At 39.5% G+C, this 16,351-nt stretch overlaps 1 protein-coding gene across 1 annotated transcript in view; it reads right to left on the bottom strand.

Annotated features, from left to right (window-relative positions):
- Positions 1–16,351, bottom strand: part of thsd7aa (thrombospondin, type I, domain containing 7Aa) — a 132,289-nt gene that overhangs the window by 49,622 nt on the left and 66,316 nt on the right. Inside the window, exons 7-11 of the mRNA XM_008421220.3 lie at positions 13,048–13,242; positions 9,394–9,634; positions 7,722–7,837; positions 1,284–1,416; positions 215–318 (exon numbers count right to left, since the gene is read on the bottom strand). Coding sequence (XP_008419442.1) covers positions 215–318; positions 1,284–1,416; positions 7,722–7,837; positions 9,394–9,634; positions 13,048–13,242 — 789 coding nt within the window. The remainder of the gene's footprint in view (positions 1–214; positions 319–1,283; positions 1,417–7,721; positions 7,838–9,393; positions 9,635–13,047; positions 13,243–16,351) is intronic.

Raw genomic sequence — 16,351 nt, 5'->3', positions numbered from 1 at the left:
CTGTGGAAAAATCACAGTGGTGTAGCATTCAGCACTGTTGACCAGGACATATTACTGAAACTATAGAGCTGTGTTGGGTTCTCTGGTCCAGGTTTTGACTGATTTAAGTCTTGGAGTGTTTTGTGTGCGTGAGTGCGTGAGTGCGTGAGTGCGTGCGTGTGTGCGTGTGTGCGCGCATGCGTGCGTGTGTGTGCATGCATGTAGCCGCACTTACCTCGGAACTGAATGCCTGAACCGCAGGTCTCCTGAGCTCCTGGAGTGTCCTGTCGGACAGACCATGGAACGAGCTGACATCTACGCCACTTGTGGGTTTTCCATCTGCCAAAGGCCATTAGTAGAAAAGAGATAACAGTAGAAGAAGAAATGTATGTATTATTATTTAACTTAGCATCAAAAATCAGCATACTGATTCCTTATTTAGCAATATAAACTGGACAAACTTGACACAAGCTGAGCAAGCTAAAATAAAATAACAAACAAACTTCTAGCACAGATTAGCAAATGAAAAGTAAAACAATAAAAGTCCCGGCAGGGTTCCCCTTTAATGCTTCTACAATATTTAATATTTAAGATTTGGGTGAAGTTGGACTGGATCACTGAACCTGTAGAGCCACTCTGTTTGTTTCTGATTTAATCTGCACTGTCTGAGCTCACTGCACCACAATGTCAAGCATTTTATTTAATACTTGTATGTAAAGTATATGACTAAATTTAGTAACAATTACACTAAAAATCTGTGGTGAGAACAAATGGAAAGAGATTTTCAAGTGACGGTAGCTTCATCTTATTGGCTCCCTGTAGAGTAAAAATCAACTGTCTTCTTTGTCTTTAGATTTACTATGATATGATTTAAACAATCAAAATGTTTTCTACATTTTAAAATGACATTTACAGTGAAAAATAAACAGTATTGTATTATAGAGTTAACCCATTTTGGGGTATAGCATTTTAAAGTTGTTCTGCAAAAACTCTGACTGGAAGAAAATATCTACTGTTGGTGAGTGAGGTAATCTGGGCACCACCACAATACTAAAGTAGGTGATTAAGTAAGTAGGTAAATCATGTCTCGGTATAAAAAGGTTTTGAATCCAAAGCTACTCCAACACACTTGAATAAAATGATTGAGTTACAGCTTCAGCAAAACATCTAAGGCCTGGAAGCAAGACATCCATTGGACTCAAGTGTGATAGAGCAGGGTTGCAGCAGATCTTAAAGGCTAAATTGGAGACCACTAGATAATCACAATCAGGACATAAGTAATGCTGGTAAGTCAGAGAATGTACCTGTAGCCATGACAGACAGATGGTGCTTCACACTCTCTTTCCTGACTCAGAATCTCAGGACAGTCCTGTCCTCCATTAGCTGGTAACTGAATGATCATCCGCTTCCTGTACTGTTTACTCTTAGTCTTTCCACCTGAAGAGAACCACAGAAGAACACTTTATGTAAACAACATAAGCTCTAGCATTTTAGCTTAAATCTTTAATAAGAGTGAAAAATGCAAAAGCTTACCATTAGCATAAAAAAAATTACATAAACATAAGTAACCCAGATAGCACACGATGTTAAATCAACGTTGAAAAATAGTTAGAATTGTTGATTTTTGGTTGAAGTCGACAAATGACGGTGGATCAACTATCAAACAACCATCCAATCAAACCGTTGAAACTGTGTCATTGAATCAATGTTGTTTTGTGGTTGAAATCTGATGGCTGAAATGTCAAGGTCTAATTAATGGTTGATTTTTGGTTGAAGTCGACAAATGACGGTGGATCGACTATAAAACACACTCTAAAAAGAAAATGGTTGAACCAACTTAATTGAATTGCTTCTGTAGGTAACAAGCAATTCAATTAAGTTTATCCAACTGAATTTATTAAATTTATCCAACTTAATTTAAGTTTAACCAATTCAATGTATTATAATCATCCAACTCAATTTGTTACTTAATAAATTTGTTAAAAATAAATTATGTTTAAGATAACAGATTTAAGTCAATCTTACTCAAATCATTTAGTTTACTTTAAAAATGGTAAATAAACTTACATAGTACTTTTTCAGTCATTTTGACCACTGAAAGCGCTTTACACTAGAGTCACAATCACACATTTATTTAATGCACAGATCAGTTGGGGTTAAGTGCCCAGGGGTCATATTGACATGTGGCAGGAGGGAGCTGGAATTGAACTGTCAACCTTCTGATCACTGCAGTGATCTACAGGGCTCTACCCACAGAGCCACAGTGGCTTAGTAGAGAACCTGTCCCTGATTAGCTTGGGTCATTGTGTCAGACGAGGGACACAAATGTGGTATCGAACTTAATTATTTCAAGTAAAGTCAAAGTGAATCCAGTGTGTTTCAGCACTGGTCCTCCAAGCCCTGCAAATTTTAGGCATTTCCCTAATTCGGCACACATGATTTTAATTGATGTCTGATTAACGGGGTTTTGCTGAAATAAAAACACGCAGGTCAGTTTGCCTTGAGGACAAGGTTTGGGGAAGAACTCGTGATCTAAATGTTCAATCAATGGAAGCTGTTTTTCACGCCCCTCTACACACACCCCTACCCCCCCACAACCCACCCCTCAGCTGGGCCCATCTACCCCTCAATCTCCTCCCCCTTTCCACTCTCCTCCCCTCCTCCTTGGGCTCTGAGTGAAACAATTTTAATTTTAGGTGAGGGTTTTAAATTTTCACATTTTATTTTGTTAAAGATTTTTTTGGCTCTAGTGGCCTTTATTTGATAGTCAATTGACAAGAAAGGGGGTATTGAGAGAAGGGGGAAGACATGCAGCGAAGGTTGCCAAGGCCAGGAATCGAGCCTGCGACGGTTACGTCAGGGACTGGGGCTGGGGTGGGGAGCTCTGGGGCTCAAGGGCCGGTCTTCTGCAACTTTTTCTTTTACTTCAACACACCTGAGTCAAATAATAAGGTCGTTAGCAGGACTCTGGAGAACCTGCCTGAACAGAGGAGGTGATTCAGCTATTGGATCCAGGTGTGTTCTGCCAGGGAGACATCTAAGAGTTGCAGGACACTGGCCCTCGAGGACCAGGATTGCCCACCCCTGGACTAAGGCCTCCATGTGTGCAATCTGTGCAGTTTGTTGCACCCCTCATCACCTCCTCATCTCCCCCTACTCACTCCCAAAACTCCCCACACCCACTTGCTTCTCCCAGCCTTCACCTCTCATCCCTCCCTCCCCCCATCCTTGAGCTCTGGGTCAGAACATTTTATTACTAATCATGTTTCAAATTACACACTATATGTTGAGAACATTGGGTTGTGATTCCTTTATGTACATTTTCTCACTTATCTGTAAATATTATTACAGACTGTGCATAATATGTTGACACAAAAACATCTACAAGTCTCTACTAGGAGTTGTACAGTCCGACTCCCCCTTTTTACACTAGTGGTTTGTCCCAACCAAACAGCCACTTTGCTGCTGGTTTGTTTGCAACCGGCTTCTGAATTGAATTCTCCTCTGAGCAGTTTTATGGTAAGTTTTTCAATATTACTTTGTTCTTAAATGTGTTTATTGAAAAATAACTGCATTGTTTTGTGCCCATAGTAATCCTTAGTGATCGGTCCAGCAACACCAACGCGCCGGCGCATGCATCAAGCCCATAGACCAACACCTGTGTCGGTGCGCGTATGGTTTCAGCAAGTTACGTGACCGATACAGGAACTGTTTCGAAATGACACTGGATGTCAAACTGTGTTTATAAGGAAGCGAATCTGTCAAAAGCATTTGCCAAACAAATTCTTGATTTTTTACATTATCATCTATGGAGCAGCTTCAAAGGAAAGGTTTCCACAGTGTGGGACCATTTTGATCTTATATTGGAAAATAAATTTGTCTTCATTTTTGTCGTTTCATCCGGTTCTTGTCAGTTTCTGCTTAATCTATGTGAAGCCAAATTCAGCTGAAACTGACTTTTAGTTTACTTTCATATTATGTTCTGCAGGTTAAGTGTCGCATATGTTTAACTAAACTGTCTTATTTAAATAAATCCACCTTTTTGATGCTGAGGCATTATGAGGCCAGGCACGAGAATGAAGTCCCAGATATAAACTCAGATATACAGCCAGTCTAGAAATTACTCAGTTGCTTTCTATAAATTTCATATACAGTGAACCCTCGCTGTAACGCGGTTCACTTTTCACGTTATCGTTGCTTCGCAGATTTTTTTGTGCAGTTTTTTTTCCACAGTGTTCTTTGTCCTAATTGATCATATGATTGGTAAAAACAGTCTCCGCGGTACCTGAGTGCCAATAACATTACGGTGTTTAATACAGATTGGCCACTCAGAAGATGGAAACTGAAACTTTCAATGTTTGCTGGAAAAAAAAAAACTGTGGCCAGAGGCAGCAAAACCCGACCTGTGGTTCGCTTGACGAGATCCATCGCTCTGCCGTAGATACAGCTGTGAATCTGGCGGGGCAGGTTGGAGGAGATGTTTTAATGACATGACTCCGGATCGCATTAAGGCCCGATTGATGCACACGCACATCCGCTGACCTGAAAACAGGTTTTGTTCTTTCGTTTCAATGTAGAGTATTTATTTATGCTGTGTAATAACTGTAAAAAATAAAGGTAACTACTTCACGGATTTCGCATATCACGGGTTATTTTCGGAACGCAACCCCTAAGAAAAACAAGGGTTTGCTGTAAATGTAATGTTTACTTAATTTTTTTCTACAGCAGAAGTTTTGTGAAAAAAGCGTAACAAGTTTAATTTCAAAAGGTTGTACAAACTTTTTTTTTAAAATAAAAATATGTAGGAAAAAACAGTCCATGCATCCTCATTCCAAACACATTCACTTAAATTTTCACTTTATGGTACATGTTCACATTCTTTTTTAATTGTATATCAAATATATTTTAAATGTAACTGAAGATATGACTTAATACAACATATAATATTCAATAAAATACAAAGACTTAAATCTTAATTTATAGACTTGGTCATCAAATCACTACGTTGCCTGTAGGAATTTTTAATGTCCAGCAGGTGTCAGCATTGAGTGACACAGTATCGACACAGTATCAATACAGTGTTGCTATGAGTCGAAACGCCTCATGACGCCTCATTTACTCATCACTAGTAATCCTGGTTATTTTGGGGCAAAACAGATATTTTTAATAATTGAGGTCATGTCTCATTTTGTATTATTTTCATCCTGCCCACCGCTTCAGGCCTAAGTATGAAATACTGCAAGATTTTGTGAGATTTGAGTTTTTAAAATAGGGCGGGGCTTATTGTTTGGTCTGGGAGAACATGTGGTGGACAAGGAAGTGTAAGGCTGGCTGCTCCAGGTGGGCTTTAAATTGTTGTGATAGTAATCACTTGTTTTTCATTTTTTATTATGATGTGCTTAGGGACATGCTTAAATGTGTCTCTCCTCCAGAACAACTGAGTTAGATAATTGCATGACCGTCTGCAGCCATCAAGAAGTGCAGAAGGTTGTTAATCATCCACAGATTAAATCCAGGTGAGGCAGAAAGGAAACACTTAAAACATGTAAGGCAGGTGAAACACTGAACTAAACCTGCTAATTACTGATTCAGTCTGTTGATTCTTGGGTTGGTAACTGGTTAAACTGAACTGGACAATTATTACTGGTGTGGGATCTTTATCAGCACGTGGATTTTGTAATGAATTTAATAAACTTATTTGGAAATATTTGTAGTTGATTGAAGATTAAACCAGCTATTTGATGGAAGTTTATTCTGTATAAATCATAAATAATTTTTCCAACTGCAGTATAAATCACCTTTTGCTTTATTTATCTGTCTCTGGTGTGTTAAATAAACCCTGATCCTCCCTGAGTTTTATCTTTAGGTTTTCTGATAAGCAGCCTATATTTTAAATATTGATTCCCTCATTTTAACATGAGTGCAGCATCATAAATCCAACACTAGACTGCAGCTTCATAGGTAAATGTAGTTGTATGCATAAACATTAAGATAAATATTAATGAACAAGTAAGATAAAAATTTACTTGACAGTGAGTGTACATGGGGAACTATATGGTTAGTATTTGTTCTCAGACCTGTAACCAGTACACTGTTTAATCTTTCAATGTCTTTCAGAACTTTTCAAATGTTTATCATATTTCTAACCGGCACTTTCCTCACTTTTATTTTTGCGTTTTTCAGCTGTTGCTCTGCAGTTTGACCAATAGCTGACTCTTGAGGACTGCAGTAAAACTGTCAAGAAGTGGCTTCATTACACGCCAGAATGAGAGGAAGACATCACAAGGAATCAAAGTGACGCCAACCAGAGTGAAACTGCGGTTACCACTTGTACCGTTTCCCTGGTCCATACAGTACAAAGTTTAACCTCATGGACTCTGTTCTTCTGTGGACAATAGGCTGTTATTCTGACAGTCAAAAAGGAGTCAAATATGTTTAAAGATCTGTCCCTCTTTTCTTAAATAAAATGTTATATCAAACCTATGTTGTCATTTTTAAACTTTTGTACAGTTTACCCATGATCTGCCAATAATATAGTGTTTAACACCAGTGAAGAAACTTTTAGTGGTATGTTATGTAGACCTATCAGACCTAAAAATGTACATAAATCCTTAGCTTTCATTCAATATGAAATCAACCCAAATCTGCATATAGATTCACATTCAGATGAAGGTTGAATCAATGTTGATTCCTAACTGATTCAATGTAAAATCAACACATATGCATGTAAATTGACATACAAATGATGGTTGAATCAACATTGATATGTCAGTTATGGTTGAAACCCTAACGTTGATTCAACATACAAGTCACCGACCACTTTCAATGTTGTTTCAATGTCAGCGTTCAACGTTGATTCAATGTTTCTGGCTGACATTGATTCAATGTTGTTTCAATCATTCTGTGCTACCTGGGAAAGCAGATTGTCTACAGTCCACATTCTTCAATAGCCTCTCTGAGTTCATGTTTGCTTTTTTATTTGATTTATTTAATTTTATTTGATTTCACAGTGGAAATGAATTTACAGTGTAAATCAGGATATAAAAAATATGCAGTTCTTTTTGTAAAGGAACTGAACTGTGTTGCACTTTTAACTGACTGAGTAGTTCAGACACAATTCTCATGTTTAGTTATTTAACCATCATACCTGCCCTGGGACACCATGATTCCACAGTTCTACAGACACTTTTGGACTGACTGCATCGTTTTGCCAACAGGCAAAGATGTCGATGGTTGATTCAGTAACTACAAAGTACCACCTACCCTTTGTCATGCTGTAGGAAATGGAGGCCTTTCTGTTATCTACATGTTTACTGTATCACATCACAGTTAATAAACCAACAGAGGTCTGGGCATTCATGATGCAGAGCTGTTTTTAGAAGCCTGATGGACTAAAGGGCAGCATAGCTCTTATAAACTGATTGTGGGTTAAGTGGATGGGGAGTGAGGGATGTGTAGCATTATGCTACTGTGAAACACATGTTAAGATTTAGACAAAAGACAAGGTTCAGTACAAGGAGGAATGTTATATTAACAGAATGTGTTGATAAAGGGACAAGTGTTTGTTTTGCTATGATGCCTATTTGCTGGTCTACTAATAATTTACATCAACTACAGCATTAGTTGCATCAGTTGTTAATTAGAGTATGCTTCATCACACCTGATCAAACTCCTTGTCTTGACACGCCTAAATGTGGCTCATGCTGCATCTTGTAAAGAACTTTAATGTGTGCTATAGTTACCTGTTTGACACACCGGGGGGCAGAAGCTCCAGTCACTGTATGGGGTGACAGTACAGTCTCTTTTGCAGGGAAGCAGGCACGGCCTTACAGTGTCTGGACGGAGACTCTCTGGACACCTGGAAGAGTAGAATTGCTGTGCTTAGTTCAGATACACCAAGAGCCTGTAAAAAGTGGACAAATCCAACATTTACTGAATTATGTAAAGCGTCACAATAAGTATAAATTAATTAAAAAATATATATACACTGCTCAAAAAAATAAAGGGAACACTTAAACAACACAATATAACTCCAAGTAAATCAAACTTCTGTGAAATCAAACTGTCCACTTAGGAAGCAACACTGATTGACCCGACGAGGGTCCCCGTTGTCAATCAGTGTTGCTTCCTAAGTGGACAGTTTGATTTCACAGAAGTTTGATTTACTTGGAGTTATATTGTCTTGTTTAAGTGTTCCCTTTATTTTTTTGAGCAGTATATATATATTCTGAAAGCCAAATAGAAAACATTGATAAAACCACTGACACGTGCATAAATATGTTCTACTGTCTGATGTTTGCAGGTAGCAGTGCCCCTAATGTGGGCAGCAGTTAGGGCTCTCAGTAAAAGCAACTCTTCATATTTCTGTTAATGTGTAAGTGTGTCCCAAGGCAGCAGACTCAGTAAGCAGTGTGTCCTGTTCGATTTAGGTGTCAGCACACGCATAAAAAGCCAGATGAGTTTCCACACACAGCATGGGGGCTGGGAGGGCTCACCTGAATAATGTGGCTCGGCTGCCAGAATAATATTACTGTTGTGTTGAATAAATAAACAGATAATTCATGTTCCCAGCAGTTGCCTCCAGGAAGGGAAAGAGAGGGAGATGCTTAAAACAGTTGGCGAGAAGCTCAGAAGCTCATCTGTCTATCAGCAAACAGATACTAGACACACTAACCTTTAGACTACACAGCAAAATGAGAAATATGTAAAATATGGCAGCAAACCAAAGTTGTTCTTTCATTTAAATAAAATAAGTCCTCAAATTATAAAAACATGTATTTATGAATAATTTTGTTTCATGTGCAAATAAAAGCTGAACATAAATCAAATCAGACATTAGAACTTTCAACTAACACCAGTTAGCCACAATGTCAATGAATTCTCACCCTTGGAAAAAGATGAAAAATCTTGATATGCATCTGCTTCTCTTTCTCTTTATTAGACTTTGAATATTACATTGTCAATTTTTAACCAAATAAAACACATGCTCTTTGTCTGCTATGAAAATTGTTGAAACACTTGCATCTAAAAAGCTTTAGATGTATTTTTCTCTTTTAGTCACACTTCATTGTTTCCACATTGTACACAACATTCTTTTAAAAATAATCAACATTTGAAAATTACTTTTTGCACTGCTCAGCTTATCACTGCTCAGCTTATCTTTGTCTTATATTAAATTGTGTTTGATGATCTGAAGCATTTAAGTTTGACAAAAAATAAATCTCTAACAGAGCACTACTTATTTTGTCCATCCATCCATTATCTTACACACTTATTGCTGAGGTCCTGAGGGGTGCTGATGCCTGTCTCCAGCGGTCAAAAGTCAAGAGGCGGGTCACCTTGAACAGGTTGCCAGTCCAACGCAGACTTATTTTGTCACCTGCTGTATTTCTTATGAATGATGAGAAATCTTACTTTTTAGGAGGAACTTGGCCCACATTGACTCGGACACAAATTACTTTGCGGGTTTGCATTCCCACTGAGCATGAGATGTCATCGCCACGCGTTCTCCCCAAAGACGTGTTAGTGTTTGGACCTGAAGAGTCCTCGATGCACTGCCCCCAGGGACCCGTTTGCCAATGATACACAGTGCATGGATGCTCATTGCAGTTCCTCATCTCTTGCAGTGCACTGACATTGGGACACTGGAGTCCTCCTGAGGTACAACAAAAACAAAGAGCAAGTAGATTTGGTTAACTACTTACAAAAATACCTGGTTTCATCCTTTTTGGCAGCATGTATAAATCTGAATATGAAGGGATGAAGAAGACAAAACCGAAGGAGAGTTTAAAGCTTACTTGTATTGATTTTACTTTAATTTGACATTGCGCAGAAATAAGTGTAAAGAACTATAGATACATATACATTTAGCATGCACCCCTTCTGTGATCTTGGTCTGCTTTTATTAATATTAATTCATTTGTCATCTTAAGTTTGTTGGATTTCACAGGTAGAGAAAGAAAATTGTCTTTGATGCCAAATCATGGTCATAACCTAAGACATTGTTTTGAAAGTTTGTTCTAAAAATCTTACAACTTATTTCAACATAAGTATCTTTGTTTTTTTAAGTGTTAATTTTACAGACAATGGCTATGTTAACCCTGCAGGTTTGAACGACTGCTTATTATGAAAGTAATTCATTCTGCATGATTATTCCACAATTTACATTAAATGTTTCTTCTTCAAACCTCCTCCTGTGCAAAATTATGTCACATTTCAAATGATTTGAAACTCTGGTGAAAATAAGATGACAGTTCAGACTTTGCTCACTTTGAATATCAAAAGTGTAAAATGGTTCATTAATTTTTTTAAAAATTCATTTCATTCTTTGTGTTAAATTGGTTTCTGTAGTTATTTTTTGAGCTCTTTTCAGTTTATTTTGATTCATTCTTTTAGATGAGTTAGTCATTTTCACCTTGGTTTGCAGTTTCTCTGAGTGTAGTTCAGTTCTCTCTGAGGTAATAAATCTCCTTCTCTCAGTCTCTCTGTTTGCTCTCTTCCAAAGCTGTTCAGCATTTTCCCTGCTTGTGCTCATTTGGCCTTAATGTCATTATGACACAATCAAGTAACTATGTTATTTTCAATTGTCATAAAAATTATGTATATATCATACATGACTTAGAAATTTGAAGCCTTGAAATTGACCTTTGTTTCTTTAAGAAGCTCCTTCCCTTTCTGACCTGCTACCTTCAGCATAGTACCACAACAATGCTCTTCCATTATCCTGTTTACAACCATTCTATTTAGCTTTGGAATAAGAAATAGTTGACACTCAGTGTTGCTTTAGAGACGTTATATCACAGACCCCAGAAACCCAGAGAATTAGTAGATGTGGAGATTTCATTGGTGATCAGCTGCGTTCACCTGTTAGTTCTGGATTTGAAGTGCGTGAAAAGGACTGAAAGGATAATATTTCTACAAGAAAAGGGAATCTATTGTGGCAGCAGACAGCAAAAAATACTCTATAGCTAAAACATCAACAAAAATCACATCTGGTGCCTAAAAACATCAAATATAGATATACCAAATACTGGCTGGACCAGCGACAATAGCGAAGGACCTTGAACAAAAGAAAAGAAATCTGTGTATATCCAAAGCACAACATCTCTTTTTTTCTACAGCCATAAGTTAAGTTCTAGGAAAAGTAAATTCTTACCCTGCATCACAGAAACCCATGCCACAACTTTAGCAGTCACTGTATAATGAGACACAAGAAACAATTTATGCACAGAGACACAGTTATGTGCATAAAGTGGACTATCAGCTCTCTATACGATCTGAATGTAGTGGTATAGAAATATACATAATTCTACACAAAGAGTTTCCAGGTGAGAAGTTCCGGTTGTTAAAGTGGGCATGGTATATAAGGAGCTGCTGCGTTCAGTCAGACATGTCTTCTTTGTGCTCCCACTGTGTGGCTTGTGTCCTGTGGGTTCTGGCAGCAACAAATCGCCAACTGGGGCATGCTGCTCTGATATCCTGGTGGTAGGTGTTCTCTCTCTCTCCCTGCACTCTAGCTGATCTTTGTCAGAACATCTAAATTGAAGTGTTATCGTAGGTAAACCGCCACTGTGCTGCTCTCGTCCTCGTCCTGCGAGTGTGTGTGTGTGTTTGTGTGGATCGGCAGGTAAGAAATTAATGCTCATCTAAGCTCCAGTTTGTTGCAATTTTATTTCAAATGGTGACTAATTAACTTTCATAGGTCTCCCCCATAGTTGGACCATTGCTGCTCTGTCTGCTTTCGTGTCCTGGATTTCTGCCTCTTTCCTCTCCCTGATTTCTGCATTGTCATTTGTTTTTTTAAAGTCGGACTGCGGTGGCGTTCAGCCGCCTCCATTAAAGTGGTGTGTGGCATCGGCTCGCCCACTTTGCCTCCTGCTGTGGCGTGGCAAGAGAGTCACGCCTGGTTCTGATGTTTTTAATTTGTATTTTCTATTGTTAATAAGTTTCTATTTCTTTACTTATTTTGCTTACAGCCCTTTTTGTTCTTAGTTGTTTACTTAGCCAGACTGATGTTTTTCTTTTATTAGGTTTAAGGTTGTTATATTGGTTAACTGTTTTTTTTTTGTTTTGTTTTGCAGTTGTTGCTTTGCTTTTCTTTTGTTTTCCTTTGTGTTTTATTCATAAAGAACATTTTCAAAAGAATTTAATGGTTTTTGTAAATTTTAAACTGCCTCAGATGTCTCAATCATTGCATAACTGAACCTGTGTGCCTTAAACAAAAAGCAATATTTCCTGGGTGAAATTCCCAGGGTGGCGTTGTTGAGCAACTTATTAAAACTTAAATTCCACAAAATCTCAAAATCTGAGTTTCATCTAGTGTCGCCACATAACCAAATGCCTAAAGAAATCCAAAAAATGTTGACCATTCCAAAAATTAGAATAAACAAATGAAAAAAGAATACAATTAATGCTTATTTTGATTATTTATGGGCTGTGTTGATTTTGGTGCATTGTTAGGCCAAAAGAAAGTTGGACTTTGTTTATGGACTATGAAACAGCTTGTGATTTTAAACCAACCAACTGTGTAAGCAGATACACATTATTATTATTTTGGTATCTGTCTCCGTGACACCAAAATACACAGATGCTATCAGGTTAGGTTCCAGTGATCCCATTAGACCTCTTTAAGTTTCCGTGTTCACTGTTCTTACTGCAGGAAGTTTGTTGTTTGTACTCACTTCTGCTGAATAGTAACAGTAACTTTTATAACTTGAGTTGAGTAGATCCGAAAATGAAAAAAACTCATTTACTCTTAAGTACTCTTAAGTGCCTGTCATTTAGTTTGAATATTTTTGTTTTGAACAGTATTTTTATTTGGTTTAGTCCAACATAATTAATGGTTTAAACTGCAACATACTAAATAAAATGGATATTACGCATTTGAGCTACCTTTCCATTATTGTGTTGGGTTCTTTAAACTCTTATCATGTAATTAAACTAAAATAGTTTGTGTTTCAAAACTTCAATTTGTACAACCGGTTTCCCCAAATCATTTCATAACTTATTGGGTTTTATAGTGATGAAGGCCTGTCTTAATTCTGCTATGGAGGTCTGAGGAATTCCCACCTTCTCCTGCGTTATGAGCAAGTATGGAACGCACTCGGGTCTGCTTCCCCTCTGTGTTTTTTCCAGAGCAGGTGTGGGAGCAAAATGACCAGGGAGTCCAAGGGCTTAGAGCGCAGTCCTTGGAGCAAGGCACCTCACAGATGGTAGGCATTGGAAGGATGGCATCCCGGCAGAGCTGCTTCCCTACTTTTTCACCTGGATGAGAAGACACAAACATGTTTTAGATATTACAAAGAGAATTCTCCACTTCAGATATTCTCCCATCATTCTCCACTAATGATGGGAAATTAGTGGAGATTGTCAGCGTCAGGATGTATGCTGGATGGCTGACAGTATCCCATCAGTTTAATCTTTTCATTTTGGAACTAGTAAAAAAATTGCTAATGGACTGTTATTGTAACGTGGAGAGTTGTAAGCAAAAGCTACAAAGTTTTTTTTGTTGTTTTTTTTTATGTTGTATTTCAAAAAATGGAGAGGAAATTGTTGTTCTTGGCTGCTTGCTCAAGAATAAGAGTTTTGATTTGATTGAAGAACTCATTCAACGTGAAAAAGATTTGATGTCATCAAGTGGTAGCTACTTGCAGTGTCAGTTAGGATTGGTAGATATCTAAAACACAAAAAATGGCAGTGCTATCCCAGTCAGATGTCATTTTTTATTTCCATAGTTAAAGGAGGTACTTTTTTGGTTATTGTACATCTGATAAGATATTGCATCCATCTGAATAAGATTATGCTCTTTCAAATTTGAGTTTTGGTTTCTCATGCCATGACACAAATCACATGATTCTTCACTTGATTTCCAGTTTTAAAGTTTTTATCTAACCCAAAGTCCATTGTTGCATGTCATATCGGAGTAGTCAGGGAATGAATCTTGAAAGTTTCAGATGCCGGGCAAGCCGATCGCCTGTTGTCTCTGAATGTCTGCCTGGACTGTAAGCTCTCTGAGCTGATGGAGAACATGGTGGTGTTGCTTGGATTGGGTGAGGCTTCTTTCCTTTTTACACATCTGTTCCTGCAGCAGCTTCCTCCATCTGTTTTCACTGCGCTGACCCCTCTGATCTGGACAAATAAAGTGTGCTGGCTGGGGAGGCGGCACAGAGTTTTATTGGCTTCCAGACACAGTATGCACTTTTACTGGGTTTCACTTAAGTTTGAGAATTTTCACTCTCGAGGTACGCGGGCCCACCACGATTGGTTCCAGCTCATATTGCTTCCTCACTCTCACTCGAGATCAGGAACCATCTTGAGCAACAGGGTACTATCTTTGTGGCCGGTGTATGGTGCTTGCGGTGTGCTCCAGGGAGCCATCTTCTGGTTTGTATGTGCTGTGTAAGGTGCATGGAATATGGCTGGCATATTCCCGTGGGTGCTGATGCTCCGTTTAAGCTGGGCTCAAGCGGAGCTTGTAGTGTTTTGTTATGCACTGTGCAGTAGAAAGGAGAGGAGATTGGGATGTGAAGAAAAAATATATATGAAACCAGGGGGAAAAATTGTATGAGAAAAGAAAGAGAAAGGGAAGAGAGGGGAGGGAGCGGGGAAGAAAGGAGAGAGTGGGGAGGAGGGGGGAGAAAAGGGTGGGAGAAGTTAGGATTAGGTAAGGAGAAGGGGGTGGTTAGGGCAAGGATACTAGTTTGGTGAAGGGTTAGAAAAAGGGGGAGAGAGGGTGAGAGAAAAAGGGGGGAGGAAGGGGGAGAAATGGTTGGGGGAGGTTAGGGTTAGGCAAGGAAAAGGGAGTGGTTAGGGTAAGAATAAAGGCTTGTTGAAGTGTTAGAAAGGGGGAGAGAGGGGGAGGCAAACCAGGAAGGGAGGGGGGGAGAAAAGGGTGGGGGAGGTTAGGCTTAGGCCAGGAAGAGGGAGTGGTTATGGTAAGGATAAAGACTTGGTGAGGGTTTATAAAAGGAGGAGAGGGGAGGGGGAGGAGAAAAGGGGGGAGGGAGGAGAAGAGTAACGGGGGAGAGAGGGGAGAAAAGAATAGAATGAAGAAGAGGGAGAGTGAGGGGGGAAAATACAGGGGAGGAGGGACAGAGAAGAAGCAAGAAAGGAGGAAGGAAGGGAAGGAGGGAGGGAAAGAGCAGGAATTGGAGGGGAGAGGGGGAGAGAGAAGAAGAAGAGAAAAGGGAGGAAAGAAGGGGAGGAGGGAGAGAAAGAAGGGGGTACAGGGGGAGAAAGAATAAGAGAGAGAAGGAAAGAAGAGGAAGGAGAGTGGGAGGAGGGGGAGAGAGGAGAGAGAGGAGGAAAGAAGGGGAGGAGGGAGAGAAAGAAAGGGGGGAGAGGGGAGTGAGGAGAAGAGAAAGAGGAGGAAAGAAGGGGAGGAGGGAGAGAAGGAAGAGGAAAGGAAGGGAGAGAGGAGAGAGATGGAGAGGGGTGAGTGTAGGTGTGAGTATTGTTGTAGGTGTTTGTTGTGGTGCTTGTGCTTACTTCAGGTGGTTAAAAAAGGAGGAGGGTTTTTCAAAGTTCAAATCCTAGTAACAAAAAGGTTTTCTAATAATATTCTAGGTCAGTGGTTCTTAACCTGGGTTCGATCGAACCCCAGGGGTTTGGTGAGTCGGTCTCAGGGGTTCGGTGGTGCCTCTGCCGCGGAGATAAAGACACACTTGTGTAAAGTCGTGATGACGCCCCGCTTTGCCATCACTTGCTGCAGAGGATCACGTTACATTGCTTAGCCAATCAGTGCTGCGGAGGAGCACTGAATGGGGGGGCGGGATTGGAGGAGGAATAAGAAGGGTTTGGTGAATGCGCATATGAAACTGGGGGGTTCGGTACCTCAAAAAAGGTTAAGAACCACTTTAATAGAATTCTACTAGAATGCACAGTATGGTGCATACTAGTAGCTAGGATAAGCTTCTTTTAAACATGGACAAGTTTTCTGGACAACTTTTTCTAGTGGACTAAGGTACACAGAGGAGCATTATGCGTGTTTATGACAGCTTAACATATGCACCACTTTACGATGCACTTAAGAATAGCAGTTCTCAATGTGGGCGGTACCGCCCCCCAGGGGGCGTTCAGAGGACGGCAGGGGGCGCTGGCGGACATTTTTACAAAAGGGGGGCGCTGGGATTCCTCTGGAGGCATTTGGTCGAAGGTAAACTTCACACCTTAAATACACAACAATGCCAGTTTAGACTTTGAGCAAATTGGTAAAACTGTATTGTGTAACATTAAATCATGCTTGGCTGCAACTGTATCGATGGCAGCTCTTCTTCTATTCAGTGTTTGTTAGCTTCTGTTAGCTTCGTGGTGCAGCTCCGTTCTCTTGCTACTGGTAGCTAAAATCACAATACCCTCACTGTGTATCCCTCTG

Source organism: Poecilia reticulata, chromosome 11, assembly GCF_904066995.2.
Source record: "Poecilia reticulata chromosome 11, P_reticulata-male-v2, whole genome shotgun sequence".
NCBI classification, from domain to species: Eukaryota; Metazoa; Chordata; class Actinopteri; order Cyprinodontiformes; family Poeciliidae; genus Poecilia; species Poecilia reticulata.
Note: the sequence above shows the minus strand (reverse complement) of the source record. Positions and strands in the feature narration are given on the sequence as shown.